The following is a 15862-nucleotide window of genomic DNA, read 5'->3' on the forward strand; positions in this document are numbered from 1 at the left end:
CAGTTTTTGCCCATTGAGTATGATGTTGTCTATGGGCTTGTCGTATATGGCCTTTATTATGTTGAGGAGTTTCCTTCTATGCCCATTTTGTTCAGAGTTTTTATCATAAATGGCTGTTGGATCTTGTCAAATGCCTTCTCTGCATCTATTGAGATGATCATGTGGTTTTTATTCCTCAGTTTGTTGATGTGGTGTATCATGTTGATTGATTTGTGGATGTTGAACCATCCCTGTGTCCCTGGTATGAATCCCACCTGATCATAATGTATGATTCTTTTGATGAATTCTGGTTGCCAAAATTTTGTTTAGAATTTTTGCATCTATGTTCATCAGTGATATCGGCCTGTAGTTCTCTTTTTTTGTGGTGTCCTTGTCAGGTTTTGGTATCAGCGTGATGTTGGCCTCATAGAATGTGTTAGGAAGTGTTCCATCTTTCCTAATTTTTTGGAATAGCTTGAAAAGGATAGGTATTAAATCCTCTCTGAAAGTTTGGTAGAATTCCCCAGGAAAGCCATCTGGTCCTGGGGTTTTATTCTTTGGGATGTTTTTGATTGCTGTTTCAATCTCTTTCCTTGTGATTGGTCTGTTCAAATTGTCTGCCTCTTCTTGAGTGAGCTTTGGGAGATTGTAGGAGTCCAAGAATTTATCCATTTCCTCTAGGTTATCCATTCTGTTGGCATATAGTTTTTTGTAGTATTCTCTTATAATCTGTTGTATTTCTGCAGAGACTGTTGTTATTTCTCCTCGCTCATTTCTGATTTTGTTTATTTGAGCTTTCTCCCTTTTTTTCTTTGTAAGTCTGGCTAGCAGTTTGTCAATTTTATTTATCTTCTCAAAAAACCAGCTCTTTGTCTCATTGCTCCTTTCTACTGCCTTTTTCGTTTCAATAGTATTTATTTCTGCTCTGATTTTTATTATTTCTCTCCTTCTGCTGACTTTGGGCTTCATTTGCTCTTTTTTCTCTAGTTCAGTTAGGTGTGCTTTAAGCTTGCTTATTTCTGATTCTTCTTGTTTGTTAAGATGTGCCTGTATTGAGATGAATTTTCCTCTTATTACAGCTTTTGCTGTATCCCATATGAGTTGGTATGGCATGCTATCATTTTCATTTGTTTCCATGTTTTTTTAATTTCTTCTTTAATTTCTTCAATGATCCATTGCTTGTTCAGTAGTGTGTTGTTTAGTCTCCACATCTTTGTGCCTTTCTCAGCTTTTTTCTTGTAATTAATTTCTAGCCTTATAGCACTATGATCTGAGAAGATGCTTGTTATTATTTCAATTTTTTTAAATTTGTAGAGGCTTACCTTGTTTCTCAACATATGGTCTATCCTAGAGAATGTTCCATGTGCACTTGAGAAGAATGTGTATTCAGCTCCTTCAGGGTGAAGTGATCTATATATGTCTATTAAGTCTAATTGTTTTAGTTTTTCATTCAGCTCCACTATTTCCTTGTTGATTTTCTGTCTGGATGATCTGTCCATTGATGTGAGTGAGGCGTTGAGGTCCCCTACTATTATTGTGTTGTTTTTAACATCTTCCTTTAGGTCTGTTAATAGTTGCTTTATGAATCTTGATGCTCCTGTGTTGGGTGCATAGATATTTATAAGCATTATTTCTTCTTGATGAAGTGTCCCTTTGATCATTATATATTGTCCCTCTGTGTCTCTCTTTACCTGTCTTATTTTGAAATCCACTTGGTCTGATATGAGAATTGCAACACCTGCCCTTTTTTCCTTTCTATTTGCTTGAAGTATTGTCCTCCACCCCTTCACACTGAGTCTGTGTTTGTCCTTGGGGCTGAGGTGTGTTTCCTGGAGGCAACAAATTGTTGGATGGTGTTCTTTAATCCATTTTGCCACTCTGTGTCTTTTTATTGGAGAGTTCAATCCATTCACATTGAGAGTGATTATTGATGCATGCAGTCTTAGTGCTGTTAATCTGTCGCTCATTATCTTGTTTTCCTGCATTTCTTTTCCTGTTTGCTTTAGACTACCCATTTAATACTGCAATTTCTTATGCTGGGTTTCTTAGATTTTTCCTTATTTATGATTTGTGACTCTGTTCTGTACTTTATTTTAGTGTCTACCTTGAAGTTTGCATTTAGAATCTCGTGTATAATATAGTCTATTCTCTGGTGGTCTCTTACCTACTTGACCAATACTGATTTAGACCCTTTGCTCTTCCCCTCCTAAATAATTATTTTCATTTTTTTATTCCAAATCATCTTATTAATTGGTAGTTAGAGTTCTAAGATCGTCCTTGTTTTGGTAGTTTCCTTACCTTTACCCTAATGCTATAATTGAACATTTGCTATCCTGTTCTGGTTCTATCCGTCGGTCTCCCTAGTCTGTGGCTTGTGTCCCCTTTCTCCCTTTTTTCTTTTTTCAGGTATGAGAGGCTTCTTGAGGATTTCTTGTATTGGAGGTCTTTTAGTTACAAATTCCCTTAACTTTTGTTTGTCTGGAAAAGATTTAATTTCTCCCTCATATCCGAAGGAAATTCTTGCTGGATAGAGTATTCTTGGCTGAAGATTTTTATCCTTTAAAGCTTTGAATATGTCACTCCATTCTCTCCTAGCTTGTAGGGTTTCTGTAGAGAAATCCGCTGACAGTCTGATAGGGGCTCCTTTATAGGTTATTCTCTTTTTTTTCCTTACTTCCCTGAGTATTCTTTCCTTATCATTCCTTTTTGCCAACTTTACTACTATGTGCCTTGGGGTAGCTCTTTGTACACTGACAAATCTAGGAGATCTAAAACCCTCCTCTACACACATTTCTCTGTTGATCCCTAGATTTGGGAAGTTCTCTTCAATAATTTCGTTAAGCACACTTTCTGCTCCATTTTCCTTTTCCACATTCTCGGGAATTCCTATGATCCTTATGTTCTTACTCTTCATTGAATCCATTATCTCTTGGATATTTTCCTCATATTTTTTAATTCTTACTTCTCTTTCTTCCTCTGTCTGGCGCCATTCAGCCTGTCTATCTTCGATTATGCTAATTTTCTCCTCTATGTTGTCTACACAGGCATTCAGGTAATCCATATTCTGTTTTATCTAGTCCATTGTGTTTTTTATCTCAAGTAATTCTGTTTGATTCTTCTTTATGATTTCAATCTCTTTTGTGAAGTAACTCCAGAACTTGGCTTGTTTCTCTATCTTTCTCTCTACCTCATTGAGTTTTTTGATTATAGCTGCTCTGAACTCATTATCACTTAGTTTACCTAATTCCAAGTCCTCAGGACTTAATTCTCTGTTGTTATTGTTTTCCTTCTGGTCTGGGGCTTTTATAAATTGCTGGATGGTAGAGGAGCAGTTTTTTCGCATGGTGGTAGAATTCAGTTGCAGTTACAGCCTGTCGCCAGTAGATGGGGGTCGAGAGACGTGTGTTATGAGCTCTCCGCCTTGGGGCAAGATGGCTGCGCCCACTGGCTTTGCAGGGAGAGAGGGGCTGTTACTCACACGTGCCGGTCTGGGTTCAGATCAGTTCTGTTCTCTGGTCTCCCAAGGCTCTTGATTTATGGGGTCCCCAGGACGGAAGTTTTCCCCCCATCAGCGGGTCTCCACTGAATCAGCGGCAGGAGTCCTGGATGATCCCCCGGTCGCACGGCCCCTTCCCCACTCCTTCCTGACATGCCCCGAAGAGATCGCAGACTCTAGGGGAGGGAGCGATGTTCTCTCCTACCGTTCCAGCACCTCCGAGGCTGTCAGCAAGGTTTATGATCTCCGCCTTCTTGGTATTGTAGGTCTCTAACGAGCTGGCATTATGTTTATTCTCTGAAATTCAGTTCTTCCAATCTTTTGTTGTACTTTGGAGGGGAGAGAATTCCAGGTCAGCTCACCCCGCCATTTTGCTCTGCCCCTCCTCTGACCGCTTTGTTAGAGAATCAGGTCTGATCTAAAACCAATGTGATTTCTAATAAGCTTAGCTGTGAATGTTTCTAATCCTGGCATCCAGCCCAAAACACCAGAAAACATTTTATCATTTTCCAGCAGCATTGGCCTGTGGAGTTGGGGAGGAAGTGTGGTACAAGGGAATAGTTTCCCTCTTGCGAACCTCTTTCTGTGGCCACAGATAGAAAAGCCCAGGTTGGGATGAGGAAAAGTGAGTGCGTGGGTAGATTTTTATACCCCTTCCTTCTAGACTTTGTTTCTTCACATCAAGTCACAGGTGTTAGATAAGTCATGCCCTAAATCTGTAAACTTCTGGAGGGCCAAGATTTCATCTTTCAGCTCTGTATCCCTGTTGCCAAGTGTAGAATAAATACTCCATAGAGGCTGGTGGATGACTGGAAGGCTCTGTGCAGGCTCACCCAATAATCCTGGAGGGTGACCTCTCTTCCGAAGACAGGCTCTTCTGTGAGGTTGTGTGGATCAACTCATTGCTGTCTTCTTCTAGCACGACTAACAATGCACTATTTCATTTGTCTCTGCCTGTCTCCAGGACCAGAATGTCTGCTGTAAACGAGGGCTGGGATCGTTGTCTACCCCCAGGGCCTAACACAATGGGTTTTCATAAACCTTGTGGAGGAAAGGAGGGGAGGGAGAAGAAGGAACAAGAAGAGCTTTGAAAACTCTCTCTTCCTCTGTGGCACAGTTTAGGCTTGGGGAGATGTGGAGGATGCAACACCTTTATTTGTGAATGAGCTGGGTTTCCCCGACTAGACTGTGAGGGTCCAGGGGGAAGGTCTGTGTCTTTTCCCCTTCCCCAGCGCTGCTCACTGTGCCCCATACCTGACAGGCTCTAAGTAAAGGTTTGTTGAAGTAAACAAAGAGAGGTGGGGAAAGGGATTTAAAACTGAATCAGAATTTAGATCTTAAGGAATCCTGTAAACCTGAAGAGAATAATGCTCAATATGTTTGTGTTTCCAAACTGCTCCAAGATTTCCTAAATTCTTAGTGACTGAGTTATGCAATACAATAACTAAGAGCAGAGAGAATGGTATTAACTACTGAGTTGTCAACCTGGTAGGATTGTCTCAAGCCACATAGCACAAGCTATACCTTCTAGGGTCTTTATCAATTTGGATAAAGACATAGGAATTAGCTTTGCCAGATTTGAACATCATTTAAAGCTAGAAAAGAAAAGGTGGCTAGTACATTGAAGAATAGAATTAACGTTCAAAAACATGTTAGATTGAAATTACAAGACCAAACAAATAAATTCATTTTTTAGAGAAGGTAAATGTGAACTATTTTGTTTAATTTCAGAAAAATCAGTCATACCAATTCAGGATTGGTGAGGATGCCATCTCACCTGAGAGCAGTTCATGGGGAGTAAAAGTGGGATGTTTTGGATTTTGTTCATGCCTCGTAAGCGTTAATTGCATTCTGAGCAGGGATCCTGTATTGCTCACCTTAGGACCCAGAGCTGTGCCTTAGACTCAGCAGGTTACGTGAATATGGGTCTTTGAAATTCATGGGTCTCGAAGCGATGATCCTGCTCTATCTGCAGCCCTCAGACTCCATCCGGAGTACTTAACCTAGATCCTAAGTGATTTTTTTTATGTCCAGAGGATAGCAGCCACGATGGTAAAGGGACCGACATCTTGTTAGAGAAAAGACAGACGAAAGAGCTGTGGATGCTTCTGTAAGATAAGTTGGACTGTTATGTGGAAGAGTGATTACCCTTAGTCTCTGTTGCTGCAGGGAGGAATGGTGTATAAGCATGTGAGTCTTCTCAGGTCTGGTTCTGCTGTCTGTTTCTGCTGGCTTTTGCTCACGATACTTTGACTTCATCTGTGATTTTGACTTTTGACTGTGAGTTCATATTCCTTGGAAATTAATAGAGAAATTCTTTGAGGCCAAGAGTTAAAGCTCTGTTCTTCTAGAGAGGATTTGCTTTTGCTTCTGGCAAGCACTTGGGCACACCCCGGCTCACTTGGGGATCATGTATTGGTCCCAATCATTGATTGGGAGAGCCTCAGAAGTACTGAGCTCCAGTCAATGGAATCGGCCCACTCATCATTTATATAACACTGAGATGGGAAAGTTCTTTCTGATTCTACTCTTTTACTAGACAGGTGACTCAAAGAGCCATAGAAACAGAGAGAAAATACTTGCAGTGCACATAAAGAATCTTGACGTCTCCATACAAACTTAGTATTATATCTCCGTTATGACAGTATATGTTCTAAGCACACATGGGCTTTCAAAATCCTTTCTCTTATTGCCAGGGAGCAATTCTCATTGCTCTGCAGAGTCCCTTAAATTTGCATCTGCAATGTATTAATGTACACTAATATCAGGATATTAAGTGCCGTTTCGGTATTTGACATTTCTCCAGCCCAGTTAAAATGAGTAATATGCACAAGAACAGGCCCAAAGTACATATAAATTTGTGAGTTCCTCCATTTGCCTTTGAGTTTAAGAGATGGTGCTATGCAAACTGCTTTGTTTAATGGGAAGTTATTTTTATACAGATAACATCGTTCATTCCAGCACGGAACTGAAGAGATCCGTAACCTAGTTGACAGAAAGCCAACTGCTCCATTTTCAAACATCCCTTTTATTAGGGAACCTAAAGTTTTCATTTCTTTCACATGTCACCCTTAAAGCTAAAAGAACTAGACTGATGAAGGCAGAAACAGGTTTTTAAAGCACTTTGGCTCAAGTGACATTATGTTCACTGACAGTCACAGTGGGAAGAAAACTGCAGACGACCAAGTCCATTGTGCACAGAGTCTTGACTTGGCGGGTTCAGGGACCGTCTACGTAGTGTGTGAATTTAGGTTGTTAACTACATGAAGGCCAATCTGTTGTTACAAAATCTCATTGCAGATCTGTTTCCTCCTACACCTGTGTCAAGGTTTATGCAAAGCAGTTGTTGAATTCTAAAACTCAAAGCTTGAAATCACCTAGCTTGGGCAAATACTCAAGAAAAAAGCCAACTTCAGTGGATACACATACCTTCCTGGATTTCCACTTTTGCTGACTTTTTGGCCTTCCAGGATTTCTTACATTCTTGCTAGCTCACAGATCTTTTAAAAGATTATAAAAAAATATTTTATATTTCCTGTTTACTTGTTTTCAGTGTGAGTGTTCATCACGGTGCCAGAAACCGACATCTGTTCAGTAGAGAGAACTTCTGGCACCATCATGAGATAGGAATCTATTATTGACAGCCTAGTGACCATATTTTGGTGGGGGAGGGGGCTGATATAGGAGAGATTCCTGTATTAGGAAGAAGGTTGGGATGTAGATAACCTTTGGGGCTCTTTCATTACGAAAGTGTACAGTTTTAGCTAAAGTAATCACTTTCTGTTTGTCTTAGGAATTTACTGTTTTGAACCAGATTAATATTCTTGAATGACATTTAAATTTGGTTCCCCGAGGAATAAAAGTTGTGAGTGTCTGTCAACTATTAGAAAATATTGAATCTGCACTATACGTCATCTTAATCCACACTGTGGGTTTGAAAGCACGTTCTTAATCTGAAATTGTTGAACAAAATTAGATTGGCACTTTAGCCCTTGCTCCAGTGTAAACAAAAGTGGAATATTTGTAGATGCTTGGCATTCCTGGAGAGACGCTGCACTCTTCAAGTAGAAATCGGTTAAGATGCCCCAAGGATTTAAATTTTTTCTGTCAAGGATTTACTGCTCCAAAGCCCCCTCTCCTACTGTCCATCTGTCCAACTTTGTCTCCTCCTTCAGAATCCAACTTGGTCATCTTCAGTTTTCTTCCCACTGTGACTGTCAGTGAACAGAATGTCACTTGAGCCAAAGTGCTTTAAAAACCTGTTTCTGCCTTCATCAGTCTAGTTCTTTTAGCTTTAAGGGTGACGTGAAAGAAATGAAAACTTTAGGTTGCTTAATAAAAGGGATGTTTGAAAAATGGAGCAGTTAGCTTTCTGTCAACTAGGTTACAGATCTCTTCAGTTCCGTGCTGGAATGAACGATGTTATCTGTATAAAAATAACTTCCCATTAAACAAAGCAGTTTGCATAGCACCATCTCTTAAACTCAAAGGCAAATGGAGGAACTCACAAATTTATATGTACTTTGGGCCTGTTCTTGTGCATATCACTCATTTTAATTGGGCTGGAGAAATGTCAAATACGGAAACGGCACTTAATATCCTAATATTAGTGTACATTAATACATTGCAGATGCAAATTTAAGGGACTCTGCAGAGCAATGAGAATTGCTCCCTAGCAATAAGAGAAAGGATTTTGAAAGCCCATGTGTGCTTAGAAAATATACTGTCATAACAGAGATATAACAGTAAGTTTGTATGGCGACTTCAAGATTCTTTATGTGCACTGCAAGTATTTTCTCTCTGTTTCTATGGCTCTTTGAGTCACCTGTCTAGTAAAAGAGTAGAATCAGAAAGAACTTTCCCATCTCAGTGTTATATAAATGATGAGTGGGCCGACTCCATTGACTGGAGCTCAGTACTTCTGAGGCTCTCCCAATCAATGATTGGGACCAATACATGATCCCCAAGTGAGCCAGACCCCTGAGATTAAAGTAGAGTTCTCAAAATTTTTAGTTTCAGGACCCTTTAAGAACTCTTGGAAATTACTGAGGTCCCAACAGCTTACATAGTAATTCATTTACAGATAACAGTAATAAATGCATTACATATTAACATCAAAGCAATGATATCACATGTCATGTAATTTCTGGAAAATTTCACTGTATAATCATGAGAGAACGCAAGTGAAAAAAAAAATGACATCTTAGTATTATCATGAAAAAGCTTTTGTCCTTGAGGACTCCCTGAAAGAGCCTTGAGGGACTATGTAGCTAAAAATTTAAATCTAGCTAGAGAGAAAGTTGGAGAAAGAGAGAGAGAGAAAGAAAGAGATAGCCAGCCAACCTGGAAATTTTCTTTCCAGATTTCAAGATAGCTACTGGTGTTCCTACAAGAAGGGTTCTTGGAAGTGAAGTCAGAATTCATAGTTTTAAAACAAAACTGTGTGTGTGCCAGGTCCAGTGACAAGAGGGGTCTGGAAGCTGGGTAGGAAGTGCAGTTTTCATTCTCTTGGGACCTTGGCTATAGAAGCAGTTAATCAGCAGGAAAACCTGCCGAGAGTTGGAGACATGATCCACCTCATGCCAGAGGTGCAGAACAGCACTGAATGAGTGTGCTCACCCCTGCAGACTGATGGATGGCTGTGGGTGAGCGAGACACCGATGCCCTGGAGCCTGCCTGCCCACAACTTGGTCTGGTCCAAAGCCAGACAGGCAGCTGGAGGAGGTCGGGGTACCCAAGATAATCCTGACATCAGACATAGAGACACACCCTGCAGGGTAGTTCCATTGAACAGGGAATTAATTCTTTTTCAGATATCAAAAAATCATGGCATAGAAGGCTTATGTAATTCTGCTAGTGAAGTAGCATGCTCTGAGGATAATCCCGTGGCATTTTGGAAATCAGCATCAAGAAATCCAAGCTGGATGTGAAAACCCAAATCTGAAATTAACTGTAAGAAAAAAGCTATTGAATATATGCAGATAAAAGTGGCCAAATTAATCACATAGTTCAGGGTGATGCAGTCAAAGTAGAGGAGATATAATTAGTTAATTATAATTCTGTTTCTGACAAGTGATTTGGAAATTGGGAGGGGGTGCTGGTTCCTCTTTCCTCTTTCTTTATACTCTCAAATATTTTCAGAAGCAATTCTCCCTACCTAGACTATAAGTTGTGAATATCTTGATGTGACCAAAATTAATTGCATGTTTGAAAGTTAACTCCAATTCCCAGAAATCCAGATAAACTGGAGCATGTTCATTGACGTTTTCCAAAATCCCGGGTTTCAAGGCTAGATATGCTGTAATACCAAATGCTTAGTTTTTATGGCCTGTCAACCCTCAAGATAGAAGATGATGTTCCTTACTCCTTTCTGCAGCCGTTTTCTGCTGGTTGTTGCCCACCTCCGGAGTTGTTAAGCAGCAGAAAACTCATCATCCGTTAATAATGCTGCTGAATTATTCAGAGAAATCGTTAACCAAAATAAACGGTGCTTATATCATCCAATTTCTCCTCCTCCTCACTTTTCTATCGCTTTTCCCTGTGGGTAAATATACTAGATTTTCAAGCCTGTGATCGCTGTTAAGACGTGCAGGGAAAATCAAATCCCCAGATAGTTTTTTTTCACTTGGGTTTAGGGTTAATGATTGGAATTAGGATATTTCCAGTAAAAGGGAAATGTGGTTGAAATGAGTATTTGTTTATTAAAGCTGTCTTTGATCATCCCAGAAGTATTTTGAGAATACCTGTTGCAACAGGGTCGACTTCCTTGTTTCCTTTTCCTGGGGCTTCTCACTAGGGTCTTGAGACAAGTGTTTGCAGGCATTTCTATACTGCGTGGTTTCTCAGTGATGTTGTTATATCACCTCGTCACCCACCCGTAAACCTCTCCCTTACTCACTTTCAGTCCTGACAGTCTCCACGTCCTGTCCAACCCTTCTTCTCCATCCTCTCCTCTCTTCCACAATCTCAGGAATTTCCTGCTGGTCTCCCTCAGCAGCTTTCATCTGTCTCAGATCCATCCTCTGTGAACGCCAGAAGAATAGAAATAAGAAATGGTTAAAAGAGAGTGGGCCCATGGATAGGGAGAATAAATGGGGAGGCTGTTGTTTTTCATTGTATGCACTTCTGAGTGTTTTAAACTTTTTAACCATATACTTATAATACTTGGATGAAAGTGAGCAACTCATCATTCTTGATAACTCCAGAATGGTCTTACGAAGATATTAACATGACCATGTTATTCCTTTATTTAAAACCCTTTGATGGTGCCCTGTTGCCTGTGTGATATCAACATAACCACAGTTATATATCCCTCTGCTTCTTCACATGCTGTTCCCTCTGCCAGGAATGCAGATTCTGTTGATAGGGATTTTGATCATTTTGTCAGAATCTCTTTCTCTGGACTGGGCTTTGCACAGGACCCCGTGGCTGCACTGGCCTGGTTGTGACTGGCTGCCCAGGCTGAGCAGGAATGGATGGGTCTTACATGAACTCAGGTGGACTAATTAAATCCTTTGGGTTTGCCCTCCCTGTTTCCCACAGCAGTCTGAGCTATCAGCTGAAGAAAGTCCGGAAAAATTAGGAACCTCGCAGCTACATCGTCGGAAAGTCATTTCCTTAAACAAGCAGATTCTGCAGAAGACCAAACATCTGGAAGAGGTTCGTGTTTTCTTTTTATAATTTTCATTCAGGTAAAATCAAACCATTATTCAAGAAGGGAGAAATTGAGGAAAGAGTTAAGATCTTCGTGGGAGAATGGTTAAAGGAGGTTCTGGAAGAGGGGTTTGTAAAGAAAGTGTTGTTGGAATATATGTACACCAGTTTGTTTACATTTTTCCCGTGGCTGCTTTCAAGCTCCGGTGGCCAAGTCGAGTAGATGCAGCAGAGACCCTGTGGCGCACAAAGCCTAAAGTGTTTATTTACTACCTGGCCCTTTACAGGAAAAGTTTTCCAAACTCTGTTCTAGAAGAAGATCGCAGGGCAGAAATCCTCTTATCTACCAATTGCATAAACAGGGTAAAAGTTCTCATTGCGCAGAGAGCTCCCTTTCAGAAGGGAGAAACCAGGGCCCACCTGCTTCCCTCCTGTGTCACTTCTGCTCTCTGCTCGAGGTGGCTTCTTGGTAGGCCTTGATGGAAATGTCACCATTCATCATTCAGGAAGACCGGTAGTTAGAAGCATGACCTGGGAGCAATGGTTTCTGAAGGTGACATAATTCTCGATAGGTTTCCTGGAGGTTCAAGGATGGGGCAAGTTATTTCGAAATAATCATGGAGACAGAGGATAAAATTTCTCATTGTTAATTTGTATGTAGGTTACAACCAAAGAGTCTGATGGTGGTTTTCTGCCACGTCCCCTTTTCAAAAGTAGAAACGTACAAACCCTTTGAGCTTTTAATGGAATGTTTTTAGATTTCTGAATTCAAAGTCAAATTTCATAGATAGCACAAAGATATACCTTTTTAGTAAGGAAAAGGGAAGTGACACTTTTAGACGTAAGTTTACAGTCATGTAACTCTGAACAGTAAGAGTAATTCATTTTCCTTCTCTTTGTGTTGAAGCTTGGAGTCCTTTCTTCTGTCTGCCATTGTTTGCCAACCAGTCATATTCAGTGCTAGAATACCAAGTGCTGGCATGCAGTCTGTATTCTGAATGGGCAAATTAGTTCACTGAACTGATTGTGGCCATACAGAAAAGTCAGGCCCGAATTTGAATCCTGGCTTTATCAGCTATCAGCTGTGAAACTCTAGCCAAGTAACTTAACCTGCCCTGAGTCTTTATTTCCTCATCTGTAAAATAAGAATAATATTTTCTTCCATTGAATGTAAGGATTACGTGATAGGATTTATGCAGAAGACCTCGGATATCACCTGACGTGTAGTCGGTGCTAATTATGTGAGATCTTTTCCTTCACTTGTTGGCAACCCTTCTAAAGTTCCCACATTTGCTCAGTTTATTTGCTCATCTTTCTGAGCTCCTTTTGTCTCATCTTGAAATGGGGATAACACCCATATCTGTATTGTTGTAAGGATCAAATGAGAGCAGGTATCTTTTATCTTTCTCTTGCAGCTGCAGGCAAATCATACCAACCTACAGAGCAGACACGATGAAATGAAGAAAACGCTGACAGGGGTGAGCCGATTCTCCTTCCTCCGTGGGCCTTGTTGAGAATGGTTTCTGACCTGCAGTGCTAATGGGACGCCGTGTGTCATCAGTCTGTGTCGAGGAGTCGTGATCCCCTTCTCAGGGCTCAGGTCCATCTGGGAACATGGACAGTCACATGGCAGTGCATGAGCCGTGCCATCAGTGTATCCATGCCACCATGGATCTTGGTGGGAGAGATGCCTGTGGGCTGCAAGTCAGGAAAGGCTCCCGGCAAGGGCGGGCCTGATAGGCAGGGGGCGGGCCGCACAGAAGAACAGGCTGGGTCACTCACAGTCAATGGCCCTGCTCTACAAGCCACAGGTTGTAGAATAGCTTCAAAACACCGAATTCCTTGAGAGTGAGAAGGTTTCTTTTTGTAAAATGAGGGAACTACAGAGGGCTATAATTTGTTGTTCACAATTGCCAGTTACATCCTGGCCAGAATGGGGGCGGGGTCTGAGGAGAGGAGGAGGGTATGGGCGTATTTTGAACTGTGTGATCCGTCTTCTAATCCTGGTTGTGAGTGTGCCATCTCACATCAGCGTCAGAGTGTTGCTTACCTCCCGCTTCTGATTGCCTAGGAAGCCAGGTGAGGAAGACAGTCGCTTATGATGCCAGCTCTGTCATGAAGGGAGTTTAGATAGTCCTGTCCTTTGTGTTTCCACAGAAAGCTGTCATCACCTGCATCTGAAAAGCTGTCCTCTTTGTGATTTTAGTGCTCGGGCTATAGCTGTACTCTGCAAGGGCTTCACTGTGAAGGCCCCACTGAGTACTTTCTGGACCACGTGGAAGACATCTCTGAAACCAAGGCAGTCCCTATTGTCTTTTAAGTTTCACGTGAAATTTGCCCATTTAAAATTCTCATTTCTATGACACTATAACAGCACTTAGCCACTGCCTTGCTATAAATCTGACAAAGCTTTTTAGTTCTGACTGGTCTAGTCTCTTCAATTATTGCCAGAATCTTTGAAAAGGGCAGGCACAAGAATGACAAGAAGTTTTTTCATTCTTTCTAAAGATGCTTGTGTTGCTTTGGACAGATGAGCTTTCTTTCTACTCCTCTGTGACTACATTCCTCGTGGATTAGATGGCAAACTCTCGGGGTGGGATCCTTGCAGCTATCCCACTTCTAATGCTGCAGAATCCCTGGCATGAAGTTGCCAAGTCGTGGATCAGTCTGTGTATAACAACCTGGAAGAGATTAAAGGCAAGCATCTTGATATCAATCTCCTAGGATGCTTATATGCCTTCGGATGTAAATCCTAAGTGGCTATAAAGTCACTTTTTGCACTAAGTACTAAATCAAGTATTTCTTGAGCCCCTTTCATGTGCTGGAAAGGTAGAGGGTGTGATTTAAGTTAATAACGTGGCATAGTCTTCTTGTCCTCAAATGGTACGAGCAGCCAGCGTTACTGTGTGCTGGGTGTGCTCTGGGCACACTCTTATATTCATCCACTAAATCTTCATAACAACCCTAGTGACGCACTGTTACCATCTCTGTCTGCAGATGGGGAAACTAAGGCAGAGAGGCCATGCAGAGGGATGCCAGGATTTGAATGCTGGCAGTCTGGCACCAAAGACCTCCCAGAGAGCTTACTATATGAGGGCAGTCAAGCTAATTCCCATCTCGAAAAATGGGAAGCTATACAAAACCTTGGGCTGAACAACTCATGAAGAAGCCTGATTTGGTCAGAATACTAAAGACCAGACCCTGGAATAAGAAATGAACTTCATCTTGGAACCTCAGTCCCCTTATCTGTTCAAGGCAAGGATTGGGCAAAATGAGCACCCTGAACCCTTTCCCGCCTGTGGGCCCAGGTTTGGACTTTGCAGCAAAGCCTGCCCTTCCCGGATGACCTAGTGAACAGGGAAGACCTGTCTTTCCAGTAAATTTAGGGAAAGCAAAGCAGGGCATGGCAGATCAAGGACAGATAACAGCACCTGATGCCTATGGGAAGGCTGCACACCCCTGCACTGGCAGGGCCACCAGGTTCTAGCCTGTCCACTTTTAATTCAGCAGTCACAATTTTAGTTTCCTATGTGTGAGGCTGATTCTTTTTAATATATGCAGTATCCTCTCCTGTCTCTCTAGGGCATTTATTGTGCTAAAATTTTTCTTCATCTTTATTCTTTCAGATCAGAATTCATTGTTGAGTTGATACATCTTTTTAATGGTTTTATCTTTCTTTAGATGTTTGAAAATTCTTGGTGGTAGGCTTATCTTTGCTTCTGAAGTTTCGTGTTACCAACTGTGTAGATTCCATTTTATGCAGCTTGCTTCATGTGATTATTCTGGAAGGGTGGGTCCTACTGTTTTGTGGGATCAGCTGGTGGTATTCAGGGTTGGGAACTCCCCATTTCTCCCGGGTATTGCCGACTTTCTGGGAGCCTGCCCTGCCTCTGAGACTTGAGCAGCAGTCTTGGGTTACGGGAGCCAGGCTTCACTGCTTAGCCCAGGTGGCTGCTCCTAATGCAGATCCCAGCCCTGCTGACTGGTTCTTCCTTCATCTCTGAATCCCACACAGCAGTCCTCCACTGTCTGGTCCTCCCTACTGGCTGTCTTTCTTGTCCCTGAGGTATCCAGTCCTGTGTTCCAACACAATCATCTGGATTTTTTAGGACTTGAGACCAGAAGGGCTTGCTGCAACTTGTGCTCAGTCTTCCGTTTTCAACTAGAGCCCTTGGAACTTTTAACTTGTTTTTTTGCATATGTAACACATTCACATGTGTTGAAAATTTAAAAAGTACAAAGGGTGTACCCCTGTAACCCAGCCGTGCAGTTATCCTCTCCAGAGAGTAACCAGTTTCTTATGACTCTTTTCAGAAATGTTTTATGCATTTGCAACTAACGTGTATGTTCTTTTATACATTTATATGTTCAATGTATACATTCCTTTCTACACATTGGAGACACATTGGAATCATGGTTTGTGTAGGTTGTTTACTTCAACTAACAGTAAGTATTAGAGATCATCATAAAAGAGCTGCTTTTTTCTTCCTTTTCATTAATAGCAGCTTAGTATTCTTTTGTATGGTATAAGTGCACGCCTTATAAATTAAAATCTAAGTTTCTTTAAAATTTATTTTTTAAAATCCTCACTCTCTGTCTCAGAAAAAGAAAATGAAGTTATTCAAGAAGATAGGAGATTTAACCCTGCCCTGTTACTAGCCGTGGTAGTGGTATTCTGGAATTTACACCCAGGTCTGTCTTTCATAGCCACTCTTTCTGCTCACCCCTTCCTAC

The 15862-nt window shown here is 41.4% G+C and overlaps 1 protein-coding gene across 7 annotated transcripts in view; it reads left to right on the forward strand.

The window, feature by feature from the left end:
- The window catches only part of LOC106845678 (coiled-coil domain-containing protein 93), a 109096-nt gene that overhangs the window by 68992 nt on the left and 24242 nt on the right, over positions 1-15862 (forward strand). For all 7 annotated transcript variants that reach the window (XM_070507552.1, XM_070507553.1, XM_070507548.1 and 4 more), the window contains exons 12-13: positions 11018-11134; positions 12544-12606. In XM_070507552.1, coding sequence (XP_070363653.1) covers positions 11018-11134; positions 12544-12606 — 180 coding nt within the window. The remainder of the gene's footprint in view (positions 1-11017; positions 11135-12543; positions 12607-15862) is intronic.

This window comes from Equus asinus, chromosome 4 (assembly GCF_041296235.1).
Source record: "Equus asinus isolate D_3611 breed Donkey chromosome 4, EquAss-T2T_v2, whole genome shotgun sequence".
NCBI classification, from domain to species: Eukaryota; Metazoa; Chordata; class Mammalia; order Perissodactyla; family Equidae; genus Equus; species Equus asinus.